The sequence below is a fragment of the Ursus maritimus genome, unplaced genomic scaffold (genome assembly GCF_017311325.1).
Source record: "Ursus maritimus isolate PB19 unplaced genomic scaffold, ASM1731132v1 scaffold_12, whole genome shotgun sequence".
Classification (NCBI taxonomy): Eukaryota; Metazoa; Chordata; class Mammalia; order Carnivora; family Ursidae; genus Ursus; species Ursus maritimus.
Genome location: NW_024423564.1, coordinates 34,394,362 through 34,416,066, shown reverse-complemented (window position 1 = coordinate 34,416,066; position 21,705 = coordinate 34,394,362). Strand labels below are relative to the sequence as shown.

Sequence of the window (21,705 nt, the reverse complement as noted above, 5' to 3'; positions counted from 1 at the left end):
AATCGTTATCTTTACGCACCATGGATCTTTGCAGTGGCAGGAGCGATCCACGGTCAAGAGCACAGCAGCAGTTCACCAAACATGCTCGCCCGGGGACTCCAGGGTCCCTGCCCGTTGGTGAGAGCACTGGGCCCCTTGTGCAGGGAGGCCCTCAAGCACTGCAGGGTGACTGGCTATGTGTCCCTAGAGTGAAAGGCTGGGCTGCTGTGCTTTCCCTAAACCCGAGATGCTGAGCCTGGGCCTCCCCTGAGCCAGGAGGCCCTTCCACCATTGCTACCATTTGGGCCCTCAGCAGGGGCTGGGGGCAGTGACTGGAATTTCCTGAAGAGCTTCTCCTAAATACCTTCTCTCGCCCTTTTGCTTTCGCCACCCCATGTCCGCAGTGGCGTAGAAGCAAGCTGCCCCCTACTTCACGCCTTCTGAAAAATCCGGTTAGGGCAGTGGGCTCCTAGCAGAGCATGCAGTGAAGGACTGGGGTTTGTGATGCCTTATGCACCTCAGTGACCTTAACCATCCCAACAGGACTGACAGCTTTGCACCTAATGGAAGGGCATTACCTGCTCGTCCATTCCACTTCTGCACAGTAAGTATGAGTTTCTGACAGCTGAACTGATCATTGGCTCCAGCACAGGACTGGATGTGGGGTATTTGCACGCTCAAAGTCCTAACTGGAACAGAGGCCACCAAAAGTGTGTGGTGAGCTCATGACAAAATAAAGATCTTCTCAGTCAGCTGAGGTGAATAGATCTGCACATTTGTAGACTATGCTAGAAAAGCATCTCGAAGATGTAACAGTCACCATGCACTCAGGAGTCACGCCCAGCTCTAGGCATCTCACGTTTGACTCATTTAATCCTCACGATCTCCATTGTACAGATGAGGAAACTGAGGCCCTATAGGATCTGTCCAGGAAGATTCAGTACGAGGAGGACAGGAGCCCAGGAAGAAGGGATGCAGACTAAACATCTTAACATCTTCACTATTCCCTGGTCCCGTGGAACCTACTTTCAAACATGGCAGAAAAATCAAATGGGGAGAATGGCTCAGGTTTCGATTTCAATGCTGGGTTTGCCGGAGTTCTCTGACTCACATGTGAATCCCACAGTCCGTTGCGGTTTATCATCATCATTTAGAAGCACAGAGTAATGTGCCCAGGGCCACAGAGCTTCAGGGGAAGCTGGGACTTTCACTTGAGTCAGTCCAGATGGCTCCCACGCCCATGCTCTTTCCTCCTGCCCCACGTCAACAAGCTCAAGGGGGTTGCGTCTGGCCGTGAGGGTGTCCCTGCAAGCCGAAGAGGTACACCCTCAAGAGTTGGAGATCCCAGGATGAAGCCAGCAGAACCAGAAAGAATACATCTCCTACTTTCCATGGTGAACTCTCCAGGTGGAGGCCTAGGTGGGAGAGAAAATGGTTTGTCCCAGATGTGTCTATTAGCAGAGCCATGAGAGCAACATTGTTCAATGAGACCCAAACAGATAATACCGTTGGTAAAATGACAATTGTTTAAAATTATTATAAAGAAAGAAAACAAGGCTTCCACGGATAGAGGATAACCTTGAGAAAGATTTTTCTTCCTGAAAGGGTTTTGTTCGGCTGGAGGGAAAAGAAATAAAAGGAAACATGAAAGCCAATAAAAGAAAAACATGAGCATGGAAGACCATCATTCATTTTCTATTCAAATGGCAGTCACAGCTGCAGATTACAGCAAGGCTTTAATAGCACTTCTATTCAGGGACAAACTAAATACTGGGGCTGTACTCAGACGTGAGAAGTGATCTAATTGTGTACCTGATTCTAGGGTCTTGGGAATGACCCTAGAACCACCAGTTAAATGGGCATTAGTTTAAAAGTTGAATATAACTCTTGACATTTTTTGGTAAGAACTAAAATTGGGCGCCCGGGTGGCTCAGTTGGTTAAGCATCTGCCTTCGGCTCGAGTTGTGGTCTCGGGGTCCTAGGATCGAGCCCTAAGTTAGGCTCCCTGCTCAGCATGGAGTTTGCTTCTCCCCCTCCTTCTGCCCCCCCACCCCGGCTCATGCTCTCTCTCTCTCTCAAATAAATAAAATCTTTTTTTTAAAAAGAAGTTAACTAAAATGATCGTTTTAGCAAAGTATTCTGTGTGTAGACATGAGTCACTCACTTATTAATTTTAATGGCATTAAGTGAATGATTTTCCTGGCCTAGATTTGGTGAAAGTGGGGGGGCAAAGGGAGAAGTATGAGACAGGAAATCTGATAGGGGCTTGGAAGGGAGGGGCGGGGAAAAAAGAGGGAGAGCCTTGGAAAGAGGGTCCTGCTTAATTCAAATTCTGTTCTTCTCTAATAAATTTTAAATGATTGACCCCTAAAAGATAGCTCAAGCATGAGATAAATCCATGCGAGAAACGATCTTAATCTCAAGTCATGATCTTAAATATTTATTGAATAACTTGTATACACTAACCCCTCTTTCACTGCCTTTAAGAAAGTGAGAAATCCTTTTTGGAGACCAGATAGTTAAAAGAGATGTGAGATCTGAATTTGCACTAGGTAGATATTAAGAAATACTACATTTAAAAAAAAAGTAGTAGCAGCATCTGTTGTGATAAAAATAAATTTATTTGGGAAAAAAATACCATCTTTCTTTGCTTGACAAGCACAAATCACCTCCATAGTAGAGTTCAACTGTTAAAATATGTGAGCACTGTCACAGTTCACCTCCACATGTCATGCGTACAATCAACAATTAGCACAAGTGACAAGGTGTCCAAATGACTCTGTTTCCAATTTATCCCACTGACCATGCCAACATTTTTGCTTCCTGTCATGCTGACACACACACGCACACATAAATAGGCCCAGAAAGGTCCACTACAAGAGGTCTTTTTGTTGACTTCAGTGTGTTCTTTAAAAGGCTTAATGGTTCTCCAGCTTGAAATTTTTAATTTAGTATTGCAACCAACTTCATTGCTGTGCACACCATGAATTAACAAATGTCTTCTAATCCAAGAATCACTTCCAAAAACAAACCCTTATTGGATGATAAACACGCATCTTTCAATGCATGGCTTTAAGTGCCACTGTTTTTGCACACTCTGAAACGTGATATTTTTTTCCATCCCAACACTGTGAGGTCATAAATTAAAGTCCACTGCCAAATGTCATTATCGCTGCTCTATTGCACCCATGCCCAGGAGTTGACTGTGGTCTATGCTTCATCATCCAAGTTTATAAAAGGAATTTTGGAAGCTCAGTTGTGTTCAACCAGCTGACGGTCCTCTTGCCTGCTCCACAAATAAATAAGTCAGTATTTTGGGGAGTGCGGGTCCAAGCTGTTTGGGCTCCCTCTGCATTGTCATTGGGTAAAGAGGCCTGAAACTTGATTATCTTTAGCAGAAGGACTTTAGTTGACAAGTATCAAGGGGTCATCACTTCCTTTCCTGTATCAGAAAGGGAGAGGAAGAAAGAAAAAACAATGATTTCAAAATCTTGGAGATGGAATAGGGCTGCTCCACGTTCTAGGCATGCATAGGTTCTAGACCTGCTGAGTGCCACAGAGAAGAGGAAGAAAAATTAAGAAGGACAATGCACATTATTTTTGGTCTGAGTGGATGCTTTTGGCAATTCTGAGGAGCTGTCCCTGTCCTGGGACCCTGCATCTCCCTATATTGACAAAGCCTCACTCGATGGCTATAACAGATTTTCCCCTTCGCAGCAGTGGAGAAGGGGAAAGGTTAATTCTACATCTGTCCAACCAAGTAGATCTTTCCAAAGAATCACATCACGTTAGAGCTGGAAGAGGTTTCAGGGATCATATGTCGCAGCCTGGTGGCACTGGAAAGACCAGGAGGTTAAGGAGAGGTCAGGGAATACATTCAGTAACTGGTAGGGTCCAAAACGGAAACCCAGGTGTTCTGATGATCAGGCTGGAGGCTCTGGCAATAATTTGAAGGGGAATCAGTCTGTGGTGGTGGCTGGACTGCTCGATTAAAGAAGAGTGACCCCCATCTGTGCCCTGCAGGAGGCAGAGGTGCTCGTTGGGGCTGTCAGTCATTGGCACCAGCCAGGCGGCCCAGACACCAACATTTGTGATGCCCTCCCTCCTCAGGTTCCCTCTGCGAGGTCCTCCTCCAATATTTACTCTCCATTTATGGCCTTCCTCAATTAAACCATTCTCAGATCCGTAGCCTTTAAACACATGCAGGTGTCCTGAGCCTCTGATGGCGTTAAAGCCATCACTTATTCTCAGTACAATCCATTTCCTGCGTCTGTCCCTTGACCTTCATTTACTCTCCGCAGGGTCCATCCCAATCTGCTGGGATCCAGGCCGCATTCTGATGATTCACCTCAAACTGCTCCAGCTGATTCCACCCAGGACCCTCTTTGGTAGCAGCCACTACTCTTTTTATTTTTGATGTCCCTTTGTTCAAAACTTTCAACATTTTAGTTCTTCCGGTGACTCCCGTGGTAGACTCTCTCATTCCATTTAATTCTTTCATTATTCATGAGGAGCAGACCCTCCTCTGAACCAGCATCTTCTCGACGGCCCCTAGCACACCACACAGCCGACTGTCTGCTGAGGCTACTTTTTCTCAGCTCTCAGACCCGATCTGATCAAGAACTTTTCTTGTCCGCCCCTTAAACCTTCTACTCATTCCATCTGGCTGCATGAGAAAACATTTAACCACCTCCTGTGGCTTTTTGTGATGCACACTAAGGGCCAAAAACCAACCACCAAAGACTGACCGGTTACTTTTCAGAATTCACAGTTACATTCTCTGATGAATATTTTTTCTTTACAGTTAAATACACGTCAGAAAAAGCAACTTTTCGAGACTTTCCTTATACAAGGTGCCTCTTAGGAAGCAGCTGCTTATTAGGAAAATTAATTTCCCTTTATCCCAGCTTCTATGGCAACAATTTAATGCTCTGAGAGGAAGAAATGTGATTTTTGGAACTTCACTTTTCTCAGAAGACCTCATTTCATATTTACCAGACATTCTTTGGAAATGCTCGATCATATCATTTCAAAATCCCAAGATGTGGTATGAATTGATTAACAGAAAATACATCCCGTGGTTTTAAGTAGCAATTATGTTCTTCCATCTTCCTTCAGGAATTTGATTTTGAGACTTTTTCTCGAAAAACATGGGTAGGGGATATTTTTAGTTAACAACCTCACCTCTGACTTCACATGAAAACAACTAAGGGTATAATTAAGATAACTATCCTTATCTGACCTCCATTCTAGTCCCCAAAACACCATGTAGATGCTTTGCCGCTGAAGTGTAGACCATTTGCTTAGATGTCATGCTGAACACGAGCAAAGTGCTGTTGGTCAAGGTAGAATGAGTGATGGTGTGTGTTCCCAGCCAAGGCTCTGCACAGCCTTCTCTCAAGCAGTCTCCTGCTCTGCCCAAGAGAGGTTATTTGTACCAAATATTGTAGCAAGGGGAAAGGCCTTTGACATTCCCAGAGCTCCACCTCTAAAAATAAGGGTTTTGCCCTCTTACTTGGCCACCTCAGAGTTCACCTTCTTGACTTTAGGGACATGACTCATGCCTTCCCATTAGAGTCTCATCATATTCCCAAGAGATTTCAACCATGTCATGGAGCTTTCTACCCTGTTTTAGAAGAAACAATTCATTTCTGAAGCCAGTTTCAGTGGGAGGAAAGAAAATGAAGGACACATTATTTCCCACAATAAGCTGATTTCTGAGTGTAGAGTAAACCTTGGAAGCACTCTCCGTTAAGGCCACGGAGAAGCTCACCTTAGGAGCGTGGAGACCTGTTTAAACACAATACTGACCTCCGCAGGCAGCAGATGCACGACAAGAAGGCTGAAGGCTCTTTCTGATACTTCTCTTTGCTACCACATTCCTTCAGGAATTCCTGAAGATCTGTTTCAGGAAACCCATTCTGTTGGTATTTCTGTGAAAAGTATACAATGTTGTTACCTTATTTATAGGGCATGAGAAACTGCTCCCTTTGTCAACACATCAAACCCACCTTTGCTAAAATAAAACTCTCCCACGTTGCTAGCTCAGATCCAAGAGCTGATATTCACAGTGATGCATCAATCTGTCAGTTCCAGAAAGCCAAGCCAAGGCCACCATGGGAACAGAAACAATCCAAAAATCCCAGAAAGAAAGTCATGGCTGGGCAGGGGAGGGGTGTGTTAATCAGGGGCATGAAGGAAAGAGTCAAAAATCTAAAATTTTACTGCTAATTATAAGAGCAGATAAGACCTCCCCTTTCCCTCACTGCCAATGTAGAGTCTGCAGAGAAGTAAGCCCTATTCCTCTACTTTTACAGAAGTTGGTCACTTAGTGGGGCAGAGGGCACAGGTTCTTCCTGATAGACACAAAGACCCTGAGCCCCCTCTCACCCCATGCTTGCTGAGGTCACCGAGGCTTGGCCCACTCCCAGGGCCACTGCCTTGTCAAAGACAGGAACCCCCAGGGCAGGTGTGAAGCAGCCACGAAAGCCCTAGCTTTCCTAATTTCAAGGAAACTTGCACCACGCAAATAGCCACGTCGTCCAGCGTGGAGGCGTGCCCGTATCTGCACGGGCTGTCAGGGCAGCAGAGTCACCCCATCACGGAAGCTTAGAATTCAAAGCTTAAGTTCCAGGATGGGCAGGCACAGCTGCCACTGCGGAGACAGACAGCCCCGCGACTGGACTGACCACACTCAGCCCATCCGAACCCGCGTCCTTTCTCTTTTCCCGCCCACTTCCAAACCAGTCCACCCCCGTCCAGGTGGCAGGGACAATGCCCTGAATGCATACTTAAAATTCACTGCAAGCACCTAAAAAGTTTCTTTTCTAAAAAACCTCAAACTCAAAGTAAAATTGTACTATCTTAAGTAAAAAGTGCAATATTTTCCTATGTTCCAATCCACACAGAACTTGTCGTCGTTTTTTGGCAGGAAATATGACTTGCCTTAATGGTGTCATAGGAGTCTGTAATCAGCGCAATGAACAGGCTGAGGATCATGTATATAAAAAGACTGATGAAGGAGTACAAGTACAGACGGCTGAACAGCCACACCAGGGCGCTCTTCTGCTGGATCTGAGCAAAGGTCGCGAACATGTCATCGCCGTTGACCAGAGAAAACAGACACTCAGCAACTGTGTTCAGATCTTCAAACTGTAGGGGGAACCAAAATTAGTTGTTAAGAGGTATGATCCAAAAAAGCAGAGAAGTAGCTAGTTAGCTTATTTTGTTGTTGTCACTATTATTAGCATTCTTTTTATTTATTTTTTACAGATTTTATTGATTCATTTGAGAGAGAGAGAGCACGAGCAGGAGAAAGGACAGAGGGGCAAGTAGACTCCCCAATGGGCAGGGAGCCCAATGCGGGGCTCGATCCCAGGACCCTGAGATTGTGACCTGAGCCGAAGACAGACGCTTAACCGACGGAGCCACCCAGGAGCCCCTACCGTTCCTTTTAAGACATCTAGAATAAGGGCACCTGGGTGGCACACTTAGAAAGCCTTTTTTTAATATAACAGACCATTCCTTGGATGTCAAATTTAACTATTTCCCTCTGGCCAGACATCCTGATAACGTTTGCTATAATAAAGGACAAAGTAATAAACATTTCTCAGCACAATGTTTTTTCCTGTTACGGGATCTGATCTGCCAAAACACTTTCTAAAAGGACAGGAGCTGCTCTGTTCTACAACCAGTAGAGAGGGAAGTGGCTGGGCCATAGCACCGGCTCAGGCAAGTTTTGCTACATGGAGGGTTTTACCTTAGCCTTTCGAACCACTGGTCCGGGTAATTTTAGCACACTAAAAACTAAAGATGACCAAGGGTGTGAAAGTGTCAAAAGATGAAGGATCATGGCTCGTGCCTTCGAGGGGCTCCCATGTTAGCAGTGGACAGGCCATAACCTAGACACATAACGCCCTGTGTTAGAACTAGGGTGCGCCGTGCAAGGAAAGCAAGCCTCAGAACGAGGGCCTGACGGCTGAGCCATTCCCCAGTGAGAAGAGAAAGGGGAGGATTTACTCAGTGAACACAGGAGGAGTTCAGTGTTCAGCCTGCGAAGCGGCTGGAGAGGCGTTCTATGCCATGCCGAAGGGCCTCTGTGGCCTTCTACACACTTCAGACTAAGGCAGGCCATCACCTGAAGCCAGTAAGACACTTCATGCAGCAGTGACATGATCTGATCTGTTTTATGTTAAAGGTAACCATGGGGGCGCCTGGGTGCCTCAGGGGGTTGGGCATCTGCCTTCGGCTCAGGTCATGATCCTGGGGTCCTAGGATCGAGTCCCACATCAGGCTCTCTATTCCCTGGGGAGCCTGCCTCTCCCTCTCCCTCTCCCCCTCCTCATGTGCTCTCTCTTCCCTCTCTTTCTGTCAAATAAATAAACAAAATCTTAAAAAAAAAAAAAAAGGTAATCATGGCACTGGAGGATCTCCTAGAATGCGACAAAGCCTAGGGGCAGGGAGGCCAGGGAGAGGGGACTGCAGGAGCCCCAGGGTTGCAAGGAATCCCAGAGAGACTGGGAGGAGGAGGAAGCGGAGATGAAGATAAGTCTGGGAAGGGACAGACACCTAGGGGACTCCTAGGCAAGTCTGAGGGGCCAGGGAGAAATGCTATGAGGCAGTTAACGGGAGGTTCAGGAGCTGAGCCTGTGCAGTGTGGAATCCCACTGGAACCCCACAGGCAACCATCCTGGCTTTAAGTGGTTGACAAACTGTTGTCAGGGCAACTAGCAACAAACAGCAGGTACTTGATAAAGGGATGTCTCCAGGGCCAGAGGGTTAAACATCAGTGGAATGTAAAAGCTTCTGTCTAAGGAACAATAACAACCTAAGAGGCAAAAGACTATGCAGTTTTCAAACACAGATGGAACGCGTTAGTGTAGAGTTTTGAACCTGATTCTGTCCAGAGCACGAGGAGCACATGTCCACGGAGTCCCTGTGGCTCTGGGGATAGCCCCATCCCTGACGGATATCTCAGGGCTCAGGGGTTGTGGTACTATTTCACATGTCACAAGGGAAAACCTCTCACCCCCTGACCCGGAAACTGGCCTTTGCCTCTAAATTCCCTATTTCCGTCAGTGACTTCAGTCTCTTATCACAGAAACAGTTACTCCAAAATAATCAAGTACTTAAAACTATGTGTCGAATTGATTCGTCTTTCCCTGTCTTCAATCTTCTAAGGTCTGTCTGCTCCTAGGATGTTTTTCTGATCCACTCCGATGTCAGCACTTACACCCGGATTATTATGGAAACCTCCAAGCAACCTCTTCATCCTGCAGTCCAAACTTCAGGAAAATCTAAACTTCATAGAATATAGCCTTCAGGTCATTTCTCTTGCTTAAGAATATACAAAGTTAGGGGGCGCCTGGGTGGCTCAGTCGGTTAAGCGTCTGCCTTTGGCTCAGGTCATGATCCCAGGGTCCTGGGATCGAACCCCGCATCAGGGTCCCTGCTCAACGGGAAGCCTGCTTCTCCCTCTCATACTCCCCTTGCTTGTGTTCCCTCTCCCGCTGTCTCTCTCTGTCAAATAAATAAATAAAATCTTAAAAAAAAAAAAAAAGAATATACAAAGTTAGGATGTAAACTGAAAATCCCAACCTAAGTTTCCTCTTTATGTGGCTTCTTTCCCTCTCTGCATTGTCAATATCAGCATCCCGTGCCTGTCTGCGCCCACACACCAGGCCCACTTCTTTCTCTTTCCCCCATGGATGGGTTCTCTTCACCTGATGGGATGTCCTCCCCTCCTCCTCTCCCTCCCCTCCCTGTGCCCCACTAAGCCATGTTGAAGGGTTACTTCAAAGTCTACTTCAAGCCAGACTGCCTGGCAGCTCTAGTCCCTTCCCTGTTCTCTGCATCCGTAAGAACCACCAAGGAAACCACTGCTTGTCTTCTAACTGGTTTGATACACTTCTCCATATCCCAGCTAGATAACGCACCGTGTCCTAACGCCCCATGACTGAATCCACAGGGTAAAGCCTGTAACCCAGCGAAAGTACACAATGTGGCCCAAACAGAGATATATGCCCATGCCTTTAGCGCATCAGCGGCAACTCTGAAGAACTCCAAAGTTGGTCTCCACAGAGATCTGAAGGGAACATTCACTTGAGCAAATCACTTAACAATATGCAGATTATTTAACAGTAAGACAGGCAGTTCTCAGAGTAAATATTTTCCATCCCTCCCAGCCTTAAGACAATGAAATCGAAGCTGGTTTCTATGGACATGAACTACCACTTGGCCGGCACCATTAATAATTCTTTTGGAATCTGGTCAAGTCCTTTCTTTAGTTTCAAAAACCCGTAACAGTCTGTGCCTTGGGTTCCAAAAGTGCAAACAGCCAGTTGGTGAGTACATATCAAATTCATTCCTTCGTCTCTTGTGCAGTTACTTGGTATCATCCTGGCTGTAATGCCTGTCTCAATGTTAATGTTATTCACAACCATTATACCTCCCTCTCCTCTATGCACGAGATTTATATAACCCACCAAAAATTTAAGAGACTCAAAAAAATATGTGGTACACAGCCTGCCATTTTGTACCTCAAGAAGTGGCTGTGAACCACACAGTTTGGTGGCCAAAATCCATAGTAGAAGTGAACTTTAATAATACCCAAGGTAAGGAGAAGAGGGTCCTCATGGGCTTCGGGTCTAGAAGGGCTACATTCATAGGGAATTGCTATGGTTCTTAGGAGGTTTTAAGCCCCTAAAAGGCAGGTGCTACTGTCTCTCTGTTTTTTGTTCATTAAAAAACTTGCTGAGCCCCTGCCATGCTCCACACACCACGCTGGACGTGGGCAATGCAAAGAGCAAGGAGCCAGTCACCGCTCTTGAAGAGCTCAATCTAGAAGAACCTGACAAGATTTGGTGTACGCTTAGTAAATATTAGATGGTTATTTCCATCAAGAGTCCCCCTAGGTTCCATGGGACTAGAGTGAGAACTCAAGCATTTGTTCCACAAACAATCACTTTGTCATTGAGCCACAAAGAACTTTCATTTGAATGAACACATAACGACAGTGGCTTATTACAGAGAAAGACATAAAAATTTGCTTCGAGGGCTGGTACTGAGAGCCTCATGCAACACTCAGGTGAAATATTTTAACTGGCTAACAGTTGTTTTGAATAAGAGAGGAGTTTGGCTCCAACGAGAAGCCTTGAAAGCATGAAGAGGTCATGTAGTTCTGTCGAACTTCTACCTGGGGCCTCAGCAAAGTCCAACAATTTTTCAAAGGCTTGGTCTTGTCATTTGTAAAATGAGGACAAGGTAAGGCTGATTTATTCTTCACAGTGAAAAAGTCCTTTGGAAATGGAAGAGCCACAGTAGAATAATGTTCCTCCAAACCTCATCTTGAATTATTAAACATCAACAGTCTCTAGTCCTCTGTGCCCAGACATTTTGAAAGGGCACCGTGCCAAAGTCCATTAGTGCTGGGATCAACGTTGGCAGGACACTTGCACCTTTACTCCCTTTCAGCTGAACCACTGAAATCTAATGTCTGACAGGAAAACAGGAAGCTGAAATATGGGAGTCCTGCTGCCAATCGAACTGCAGCGAGAATCTAGTTTTCCCAATACCTCCTCTTAGAGTGTTTTATTTGTTTGTTTAAAGGAAGATTTCGCTTCCACACCCAAGGCTGCTGTACTTTAGAAATCCTAGAAAATGCTTGCCATGGTGCCTGCCTTTCCAAGGCTTCGGTAATTCTAAAGTTCTTCTGATTCAACAGATGCTGACAGAATCTAAAAATTCTGACAGTTTGGATTAATTTGCAGGGGAAAGGGTGCAGGGGGCAGTCAACATTTTAAACTTCAGACTCAAAGAAGAAGCAGCAGAATAGAGAAGAAAAGCACAAATGTCCAGAACCAGACTGAAGGTTTTCTCCCTCCACTGACTAATGTGTTCACCGGACTAATTCGACTATGCATTTCCCCAATGAATCAGTCTGGCTAGAGATGAAAGACAGATGCCATAAACTGGCCTGCCATGCAACCCTAGAGACAGCCCTTATCCCTCTGCTCCTCTGGGGGAGAAATGGAAGGCTGGCATGAAGTGGGAGATACGAGTCAAGAGGTGCAATGTACAATATGGTAGCCACTAGCTACATGTGGCTACTGACCACCTGCTATATAGGGGCTAGTCCAAACTGAGCGGCGCCATCAGGACAAAATACACACCAGATTTCAAAGTACCAAAAAAAAAAAAAAAAAGTAGAGTATCTCAATGTTTTATATTGAGCACATGCTAAAATAATATATTAATATTTTAGACACATTGGATTAAATAAATATATAATTTAAATCTCTTCATCTGTTTCTTTTCTTAATGTGGCTACTAGAAAATGTAAAAGGACCCATGTGGCTCTCATTTGTGGCTCTCATATTTTTATTGGGCAGTGCTGTCCACAGCATCCTGATCTCACCTGGATTCTTAAAAGGACGAAACCAACATATGAAAACACACTTGGACCCACAAAACAAATAACATCCTTTTCTTCAAGGTTGACACATTGAGGGAAATAAGACTGATCACACAGCTCTCCTCTCACAGTTGATCTATTCATAGATCAAACTAAATGCTCTTTTGCAATGATCTGTTTTGTATAATACCAAGAAAACCCCTGCAGGGTATTGATCAAAAGATGTGTATGGGGGTCAGACAAATCTGGGTGTAAATCCTATCTCTGCCATTTACTAGCTGTGTAACCTTGGGAAAACTATCTAAAATATTAAGAATCCTATTTTTGATAAAAGAAATATCGTATTTCCCCACAGGGTTGCTGGGAAGGTTGACATAGCCAGAGGTAGAGAACTTAGGCACTGTATCTATTAGCATATAATGCTCGAGAATGGTAGCTATCTTAGTAAAATTTAAGCAACATTATCTGAGCATCTTCCAGAATAATGATGGGGTAGGGGAGATGGAAGGCAAAGGAGATAGAAGCACTCATCCTGAGGCCTGGGAGACAGTGAATTGAAGCAGACATTCTTAGGCTCAGTATTTATTCCACACAGTGCAACACTGCCCTCTAGTGACAAAAATGTGGAGAAGCATTCAGAGCAAGAGGCAAGCAAGGAAGAAACATGTAAATTTTCCTGGGTACTAAGACAGTAAGTTCTCCAGATCAGAGAGATTATATCAAAGAACAATTTTTACTCATGAGTCACCTTTAAAGCAGTGGCAAGGAATTGGAAGAGCAATAAGATTATCAAGATTTACTATTAACCCAGGGATTGTCACTATGTTAATTATACAGTTGCTCAAATAGGAAAACAGTAGTTCTCTTTGGACTTATTAAATGTAACACTTACAGAGGAGAAAACCTGCCTATATGTCAAGTTACTAGGATTAATTTTAGTTTGAGAACACAGAAAGTTGGAGTTTTGTGGACTGCTTACTTTCTGGGAGTAGTTTGCAAACCAGAGGTGATCATATGTTTAGTTCAACACGACCATCAAGGTCAAAACGTAAGGCTGAGTTTACACAACACAAGCTTCGACACAATCCTTCGCATTCCTACCTCTTTTCTCCTTGCAGAGAACCTAAGCCAAGGTAACAGTCCCCTGGGCTGTAGAGATTAAATAAGAGAAGACAGCCATGCTTAGCATGGTACCTAACATACTAGAATCAAGTAAGAGCTGTTACTATTGTTCGTTGTGCTGTTCCTATTGTCCCAACTGCCAGAGGCCCACGGAAGAAAAACGAAAAGACGGAATAATTCCTTTCACTTTTTTTGGTTGGGGAAAACAAGGAATTTCATTTCCTGAGGCATCTATCAATCAAACTTCTCGTTTTAAAACAAGAACATCTGAACGTAACTTTGATGTCCCTGAGATGTTGCTGCTGACCCCAGCCCAGTCGGTAGTCCAGAATTCAGATACTGATCTTCAATAAGGCACTAAGATGACGCTGTAATCAAAACCACCTGCAAAGACAGCATGGTTACCACTGAAATCATAGACCTCAGGTGGTCCTCCTGGGCAGTCCTTGTCCACCATCATTCTCCTCGATTAATGTGGATGAAAACCCTAATCCTTTAAATTAGAAGGATATTATAATAATTTTCCTCATTCAGTTTTCATTTTTATTATAGCAATCTCGTGTCCAAACAGTTCTCATCCGGTGATCGGCTGGGTTAGTCTGCACCCCCAGAAGCCGGTCCCAGACAGCTAGGAAATGTATCCTCTAGCTACAGTTCTACAGTTCTTGTTTTAATATCCTGAAGTCACGTCAATACCCCGAAAAGGTAAAGAAAACCAGTGCAAAGCTACGTCTTACTGACTTCGAGGGTACATGCTAGAGCAAAGTAGGAAGCAGGGCAGTGCGGGGGGGGGGCCCCCCCTTGGAAGGGTCCCGGGTGCCTAATTTGCAGAAGGAAGAACTAGTGCTACACACCTTGTCATGATATGGTCCTAAGACAATCCAGCCACAGAACGTGTAGCCCAGATAGATCATACCAGCACAAGCGCAGAAGCGAAGAACTTTGGGCAGTGAGGCTTGCATCGTTAAGATGAGCACCTGAAATAAAAATCAACAGAATGAGGGAAATTAAAAAGTGGCTTGCTAGGACCCAAAGACGAAACTAGTCTCAGTCCTCGTGCCCCACCCCATGCCACGTCCTTACATTATATGCTTGGAAGTACCCCAGGTATCGGATGACACCAACCCAGACCAAGAGCGTAGACGTTCCGAGCAAAATGCTGCACAGATCGTAATTTGTGAGGTTCTAAGGAATGAAAAATAGATGTGAGTAAAACATTCCACTCCACTCAGCTTGTTCACCTCCCTTTAAATTGAAAAGAATGGACTTGGGAAAGAATGGACTGCCTGCCTCTCTCTAGGTGACACCAAGAGCTGTAAACTGAAGAAGAAAAGAGCCCAATTCCAAATGTGTTTCTCATTTCCTCTTAGTATTTGAATTGGTTGAACTGAGTTTCTGTTCAAACAATATCCTGAAAGAGAAATTGCGTTGTACTGACCTAGCAGTGAAGAATATCAAGTAATGGTGCTTGGTAAATATCAAACAATACCACTCAGCTACTTTTGAAAGAAAGGTCCAAACATGATTTGCTAAGCCCGTTCCTGCTCTTGCGGACTTCTAGGTCTCACTGAGGAGACAGACACACAAGCAGAGTTCTAACTTAATATGCTAAGTGCAGTAAGAACCACGACACCTGGCTTGTCACATAGTGCTTTCCACTGTGTGACCAGAACGGAGCTGGGCCTGGAGGACAGGGTGGGAGGGGGCACTGCAGGTCAACAAAGGCTGAACAAAGGCCCAAGGCCCAGGGTGGGCAGGATGTCCTAGAGAGGAGTACTGATGGGTTCGGGAGAGCTAGGGCAAGAGGATGAGGACCCCAGAGGCCACACTGAAGGGAGGCCACTTCATCCCAGTGGGGGCCCTGTGAGGCAGAGAGGATTTCGATACTTCGAGAAAAATGAGTCTGACAGTGGTGTGGATGGATCTGAGGCAGACAAGGTGGAAGGCAGGAAAGCCAATGAGGAGACAGTTGTAGCACCCAGGCCAGAGAGGAAGATGGCCTGAAGGGAGCCAGAGTAGTCAGAGTGGGGAGGAGGGAGGCACGGTAGGTGGTCAGGAGGTGAAGGTGGTGAGACCTGCTGGCTGACAGCACAGAGGGGAAACAGCCAGATGAAGGAGGAAGCAAGATGTAGTCATGAGATTAAATCAACTAATAACAGCAAGAGAGCATCAGGTGCTTGGAGGTCACTCAATACTCCTGTCCTCACTCCCCTCCAAGAGCACCCATCAGTCCCGGAGGGTCACTACTGGCTCTTGACAGGATTGGTTCGTGGGTCAGCTGCTGCTTCTGCAACTTAAAAAAAAAAAAAAATGAAGCCCACCCAAACAGCCAATCTTCCCAAACTTCAGTTCCTATTCTGAAGATGTTACTGGGTCTCCTGGGGGATACTCATAGGAATATCGTCTTCCACAGAACAATGGCTTTCCTATGTTCCCTTGACGAAGAATGAAGTCAGAGGAATCTTCAGTGACATGGGTGTGAGAAAAGAGAAAACGTGAGACTCAAGATAGTCTCCACGAGGATTGTTATATCTCAAAGTGCCTGGGGTCACCCAGAAGAATAGAAACAACAGAAGATTAAAATGGGTTGCCCCTCACCTTTGCTTTAATTTCCATTTTTAATATGGATCCAATTATTGTCATTAGGTCGCTGATAATCACCAGGACATACCATCCATTGATGAACTCCCACTGGTCGGCGTTACACACACGTCGATTGTACTTCTCCAAGAAGAAATTCAGAAATCTCTGCGGCAAACATTTTAAAAAGCATTTCTTACAAACCACACTGCCCTCTGGAAGGAGAAGACAAGCGCGAAACAGTGCTCTTGCCTGTAAAATGATATGGCGCTAGCTTTCCCAACTGGATAGACCCACCTCGAGGGTGGGGATTATGGCTGCCACGTTCTCCCTGCTGAGTTAACTCACACATCAAAGGCTTATGCTCTAATGCCCAGAGACTCTAGTCATAATAGCTAACTCTCAGTACATCGCCAATATTTTACTTCTCATCAACTCATTCGATCTGACAACCCTATGAATCAGGCCTATCTCCAGAAGAGGGAACGGAGGCATAGAGAGGCTAGGCCATGATTTGGGTCTCGGCAGCATGGCTCCAGAATGTGGGCTCCCAATGGTGGGAGTCAGTGGTGACTCCTGATGGTGTCCCTAACTCTGGCAGACCCAGGACCCTGACCTTGGATTCAGAATATCAAGAGGCTTGGGGGGACAGATAAGAGAAGTGGATATTTACAAAATCAGTCAACAAAGGTCAAGAATAAGAAAACTAGAAAGTAGACTATTTTCTTGTTCCACAATTGGTATCCACCACAGATGACTTCCTATTTCCCCTGTCCTGAGTCTGCATTTACTCACATGCCACAAACCAGAGTAAGATTTGTGGGAAGCTGAAGTATATATTCACAAGAACTCTGAGGGTAAAAAGGTAAAATGAAACTCAGGAGAGAATTTTTAAACTATTTTTAAAAATAGAATAAAGTATTTTATGCTTCATTATAACCCATTTACCATGCCTCCCTATCGAAATGAACTCTGATTTGAAGACAAAAGATGAAACCCACACATGCTATTACCCTGTTCTTAAGATCACTCCTAAATTTAAAAGGGTCTCGTTTATTCCGCAAACATTCAAAAGCTTGAGAGTCCACCACTGTGCACTTGTGCCTAGTGGCTCAGTTTTAAGCAGGATAATTATCTGATCCCACCTCACATGCCAGGAGCCTTTACTCATGCTCGACACCTCAGGTTGACCAATGCCTTGTAGGGGGGCAATCATTCAAAGGAATCTAATCTAGTCAGCTCCAGAAAGGGCAGGATGACCCAACCTCAAGGCTCCCCCGTCTGGAGGAACAGGACAGAGGCCAAGTAGGGAGGGGAAATATTTGAACACACACTTACCTTGCGTAACCTGAGCGCTAGAACAATGGATCTTGTGCACAGAATAAGAGACGCCAAGCAAATCACAATGACAAGCGCATCAAACACCAGGACATACTGAGTATTTTTCTGAACTGAGAAACAAAAATAGAGTTCAGATGTTAAATTCACATTACTTGGGAATAATTTCCAAACAGAATGGTAGTCTGAAAAGAAGTTCAAACGATATATGCTTAAGCATCAGAAACAAATCACACTGCATTCATTCAGAAGTCTTTAAGGTAAAACATTCTCTGATGGTAAGAGCTGTACGTTTAAAAACATATAAACTCTCTGCTAAATGTACTCAAAATATTTTCTATCGAATAGAGCTCAACAGAAGGGGGTGTACTTGGGCTCTGTTCAAAAGAGGCAAAACTGACATACTCTTGAGTTCTTTTTCATAAAAGCACAAACTCCAAGTTCTCCATTAATGAGGGAACAATTTAAAACACCACTCCTCAGAATCCCCACTTCTGCTTCTCAACCTTACTGTGTACTTGACCAGCAAACAGGGCCAATCCAATTAGCTGCTTCTGCACATGGAGCCAAGAGCCTCTTGGAATGGAAGTAGGAACAGCAGTAATGACATTTTTGTCATGGAATACACAGCAGCACGGGGGAATGTGCTGGAGGAAGATGCACCCAGAACCGCAGGGTCTCTGAGACCTGATGGCAGCATTCCCATCGCCTGGCCCCCTGCCCACTCCAGCAGCTTCACCACCTGCCACGCCTCTCTCTCCACCTTCTCTACCTTGAGGCCACACTGTTCTTCCTCCATCCCTGCTTCTACCAGGTTTGCTTGCTCTCTTGCCTCAGGGGCTTTGCAAGGGCTGATCCCTCCATCTGTATCAGCCCCTCCTATGCTCCTTCATAGCACTCTCTGTAAGTATACACACGCATAGCTCTGCTTATCCCTCTCTGCTCGATGGCCACCGGCCCTGTGACTACATCTTCTAAGATGGCACGGCGAGGGGCACAGAGACAGTGCAGAACAGGAAAGACAGTCTCGGGAGCCTCAGGAGCTGGGTCTGAATCTCAGCTCTGCACTCAGGAGCTGTGCAGTCTTGGGGAAGTTGCCTCAGATTCCTCATTGAAAAAAAAAAAAGGGTAGAAAAAAACCCAACCCTCCATCATAGGGCTGTTGTGAGGATTAAACAAGCTCATATATGAGAGCACCTGGAACAGCCCCAGAAAAAAAAGAGCATTTCCAGGGCTTCCTACTGGATATCACTTGAGGTCTATCTTGCCCACGAAATGACTGACCGTAGGAAGCAGGGACTGAATGTGCTTGTTTGACACTACACTGTCTGTGCCTTCGTGATGCGTCGGTGTGCTTACAGATGAACACAGAGCCTCCAGCAGAACATGAGAAGACTACTGAATAATCCAAGCTAGAACCCGTGAAGGTCTGAGCTCAGTTACAGGCAGAGGGAGAGAAAGCATAGAGCTGTGAGAGACCAAAAGTCAACGTGGTCTCCAGAGGGACCTAAGCAATAAGAGAGAAGGACCATCCAAGAACGACTCCCAGTTTTCTGTCCTGGGTGAACTGAGCTCAGTCTGGACATTCGTGACAAGAGAGGATGACTTGGTAGCTATTAGAGCCATGGGTGAGGACACGGCCACTGAGAGAGACCACAGAGGGAAACACGGACTAGGAAGGACTGGGGGAGGGGCAGCAATGTGGGGCATTATGGGAGGAGCTGAGCTCAGGAAGTAGATTGAGAAGGGCCATGGGAGAAGAGAAAGGGCCAGAGGACAGGTGACCTTCAGTGGGACGTTCAGGGAGGATTATAAAGGGGAGCACTCCACAGTGATACCTCTGCAAAAAAGGCCTTTAACAAAAAGACCAAGTGTCCATGATTTAATGATGCAAGGGCGTGAGCGACTGTGGCCGGTGGTCTGAGGGCAAAGCAGCTCATCCTGAGGGTATGAGCACAGCCAGCTAGTAATTGTAATTCACTGCAAGGATTATTTAGTCTTGCAAAGCTTTAGATGCCAAACAGGGCCACTGTGCCTGCTTCATGGGCTGTCAGGAAATCAGGTGAAATCATCCACGTTGAGTGCTTGTTAGAACGGTGCCTAGCACCTAGCACTTACATTTACTGATAGCCATTTTATAATTATGAAACTGAAGTTATCTTGAGATATCATCTGATGGGTAGGTAAGAAAACAACTTAACCAGAACCCAAGACTGACTGACTGACTATGTACGTATGTATGTATCTGTGGGAGCCATCGAATGGGACAGAGGGAATAGGTACAGTTGTGAAGATGGGACTGAAAACTTTATGAAACCTTGTGAAATGCAAGGATAACATCTAGGAGAACATCCTTTCTGACACACAACCAGAACAAAATCTCTATAACTACTTGTATTGGGTCCCTTTAAAAATGGAGAAATGGAGGCCTATAATCTAGAAGGATAGACCATCTCTCCTAACAGAGAAACCAGTATCATATTCTGGTTTTGTTGCTGTTGTCGTCATCATACAAGCTTCTGACACCTTTTTATTTTATTTTTTTATCTTAATTCCAGTTAGTCAACATACAGTGTTCTATTAGTTTCAGGTGTGCAATATAGTGATTCAACGCTTCCATATATCACTCTGTGCTCATCACAGCAAGGGCACTCCTTAATCCCCATCACCTATTTCACCCATCCCCCATGATCTTCCCTCTGGTAACCATCAGTGTGTTCTCTATACTTAAGAGTCTGGTTTTTGGGGTGCCTGGGTGGCACCGTCAGTTAAGTGTCCGACTCCTGGTTTGTCCAATTCTTGGTTTCAACTTAGGTTGTGATCTCAGGGTTGTGAGATCCAGCCCCATGTTGGGCTCCATGCTCAGCGTGGAGTCTGCTTAGGTCTCTCTCTCCTTCTTGCTCTGCCCCCTCCCCCTGCTCTCTCTCTCTCTCTCAAATCAAGTACATCTTAAGAAGAGAGAGAGAGAGAGAGAGAGAGTCAGTTTCTTGGTTTGTCGCTCTCATATTCTGTTTTAATTTGATCTATTGAGAAGACTAGTTGGTGTGTGCTACAAAAAGTATTTTATGAACACTGCAATTGCTTTCTTACTCCATTGAATCTATACTACCCTCACAGGAACATTTCTTTTTTTTTTTTTAAAAGATTTTATTTATTTATTCGACAGAGTTAGAGACAGCCAGCGAGAGAGGGAACACAAGCAGGGGGAGTGGGAGAGGAAGAAGCAGGCTCATAGTGGAGGAGCCCGATGTGGGGCTCGATCCCATAACGCCGGGATCACGCCCTGAGCCGAAGGCAGACACCCAACCGCTGTGCCACCCAGGCGCCCCCACAGGAACATTTCTTAAACTTTGGTTATAACACACTAATCCAGAGAGATGCCCCTACCAACCTGGTTAGGGAAGTCCTACACACCACTCCTCTTCCCAAACGTCCTGAGAAGTCCTGCATGTACTGCCACCGCCCACCTGACCGACTCTAACCCTGGGCTTCTCCTGCTTGCTTAACCCCCTTTCCCTGTGGCACTTGGAAAAGCACCCATCGGTGGGGAATCTTGCCCACCAATACCTACTTCCTTCAGCCCCTCATGCCCAATTTGCAATGTTTATAAAATCCAGTTAAAGTGAAGATAAGTGGCACACTTGGGGAAAGGTATTAGAAGTCATAAAAGGCAATGTGAGGTTTGTATGTGAAAATGGACAATCCCTCATCGTTTTTCCTGAGATAACAGAGATAACAAGAGGAAGAGAAAAACCTCAGGGTAAGTGTATAGACATGAAGGAGCCTCAGAACTTTCTAGATATAGCACAAAGATCCCACCAGATGTCACCCTTGCCTTTTTCCCACTTCCCCCAAAGCCAGAGCAATCAATCTACCACACAGCTTCCTAAGCTGTCCACTTCCTAAGCTGCTTTCAAAACTTCAGCTTTTTAAGGGTTTCACGTCACATCATTTAAAATTCATATTCCCCTAATAACAGAATCTGGTTTCTTAGGACACAGCTCTGGGAAAAACATAAATGTTAGTGTTTCTACTCAGCGGTCTGTGAGGTTTGCGTTTCTCCTCACTGGCCACAGGAGGGAGCCAGAGCTCTTCTCTTCTGAGAACAGGTAAAGAAAACTCCCCACCCTCCTAGCCGCCCCGTGGGGAGAGAGGAAACCAGGTTCTGGCAACACGTTTGACCCACTAACTCATTTGGTCAGAATGACTGTTCCAAACCACATTTCACCTGCGACAAAGGTTAGCTTTTCTCACATTAGGTAGCTGAACCTATA

The 21,705-nt window shown here is 45.3% G+C and overlaps 1 protein-coding gene across 5 annotated transcripts in view; it reads right to left on the bottom strand.

Moving 5' to 3' along the window:
• Window positions 1-2,579: 2,579 nt before the first annotated feature.
• Window positions 2,580-21,705, bottom strand: part of MCOLN2 (mucolipin TRP cation channel 2) — a 52,287-nt gene continuing 33,161 nt past the window's right edge. For all 5 annotated transcript variants that reach the window (XM_040627087.1, XM_040627090.1, XM_008690657.2 and 2 more), the window contains 7 exons: window positions 17,432-17,544; window positions 16,112-16,261; window positions 14,597-14,698; window positions 14,368-14,490; window positions 6,925-7,131; window positions 5,791-5,912; window positions 2,580-3,421 (listed from right to left, as the gene is read on the bottom strand). In XM_040627087.1, coding sequence (XP_040483021.1) covers window positions 3,385-3,421; window positions 5,791-5,912; window positions 6,925-7,131; window positions 14,368-14,490; window positions 14,597-14,698; window positions 16,112-16,261; window positions 17,432-17,544 — 854 coding nt within the window. In that variant the 3' untranslated portion in view covers window positions 2,580-3,384. The remainder of the gene's footprint in view (window positions 3,422-5,790; window positions 5,913-6,924; window positions 7,132-14,367; window positions 14,491-14,596; window positions 14,699-16,111; window positions 16,262-17,431; window positions 17,545-21,705) is intronic.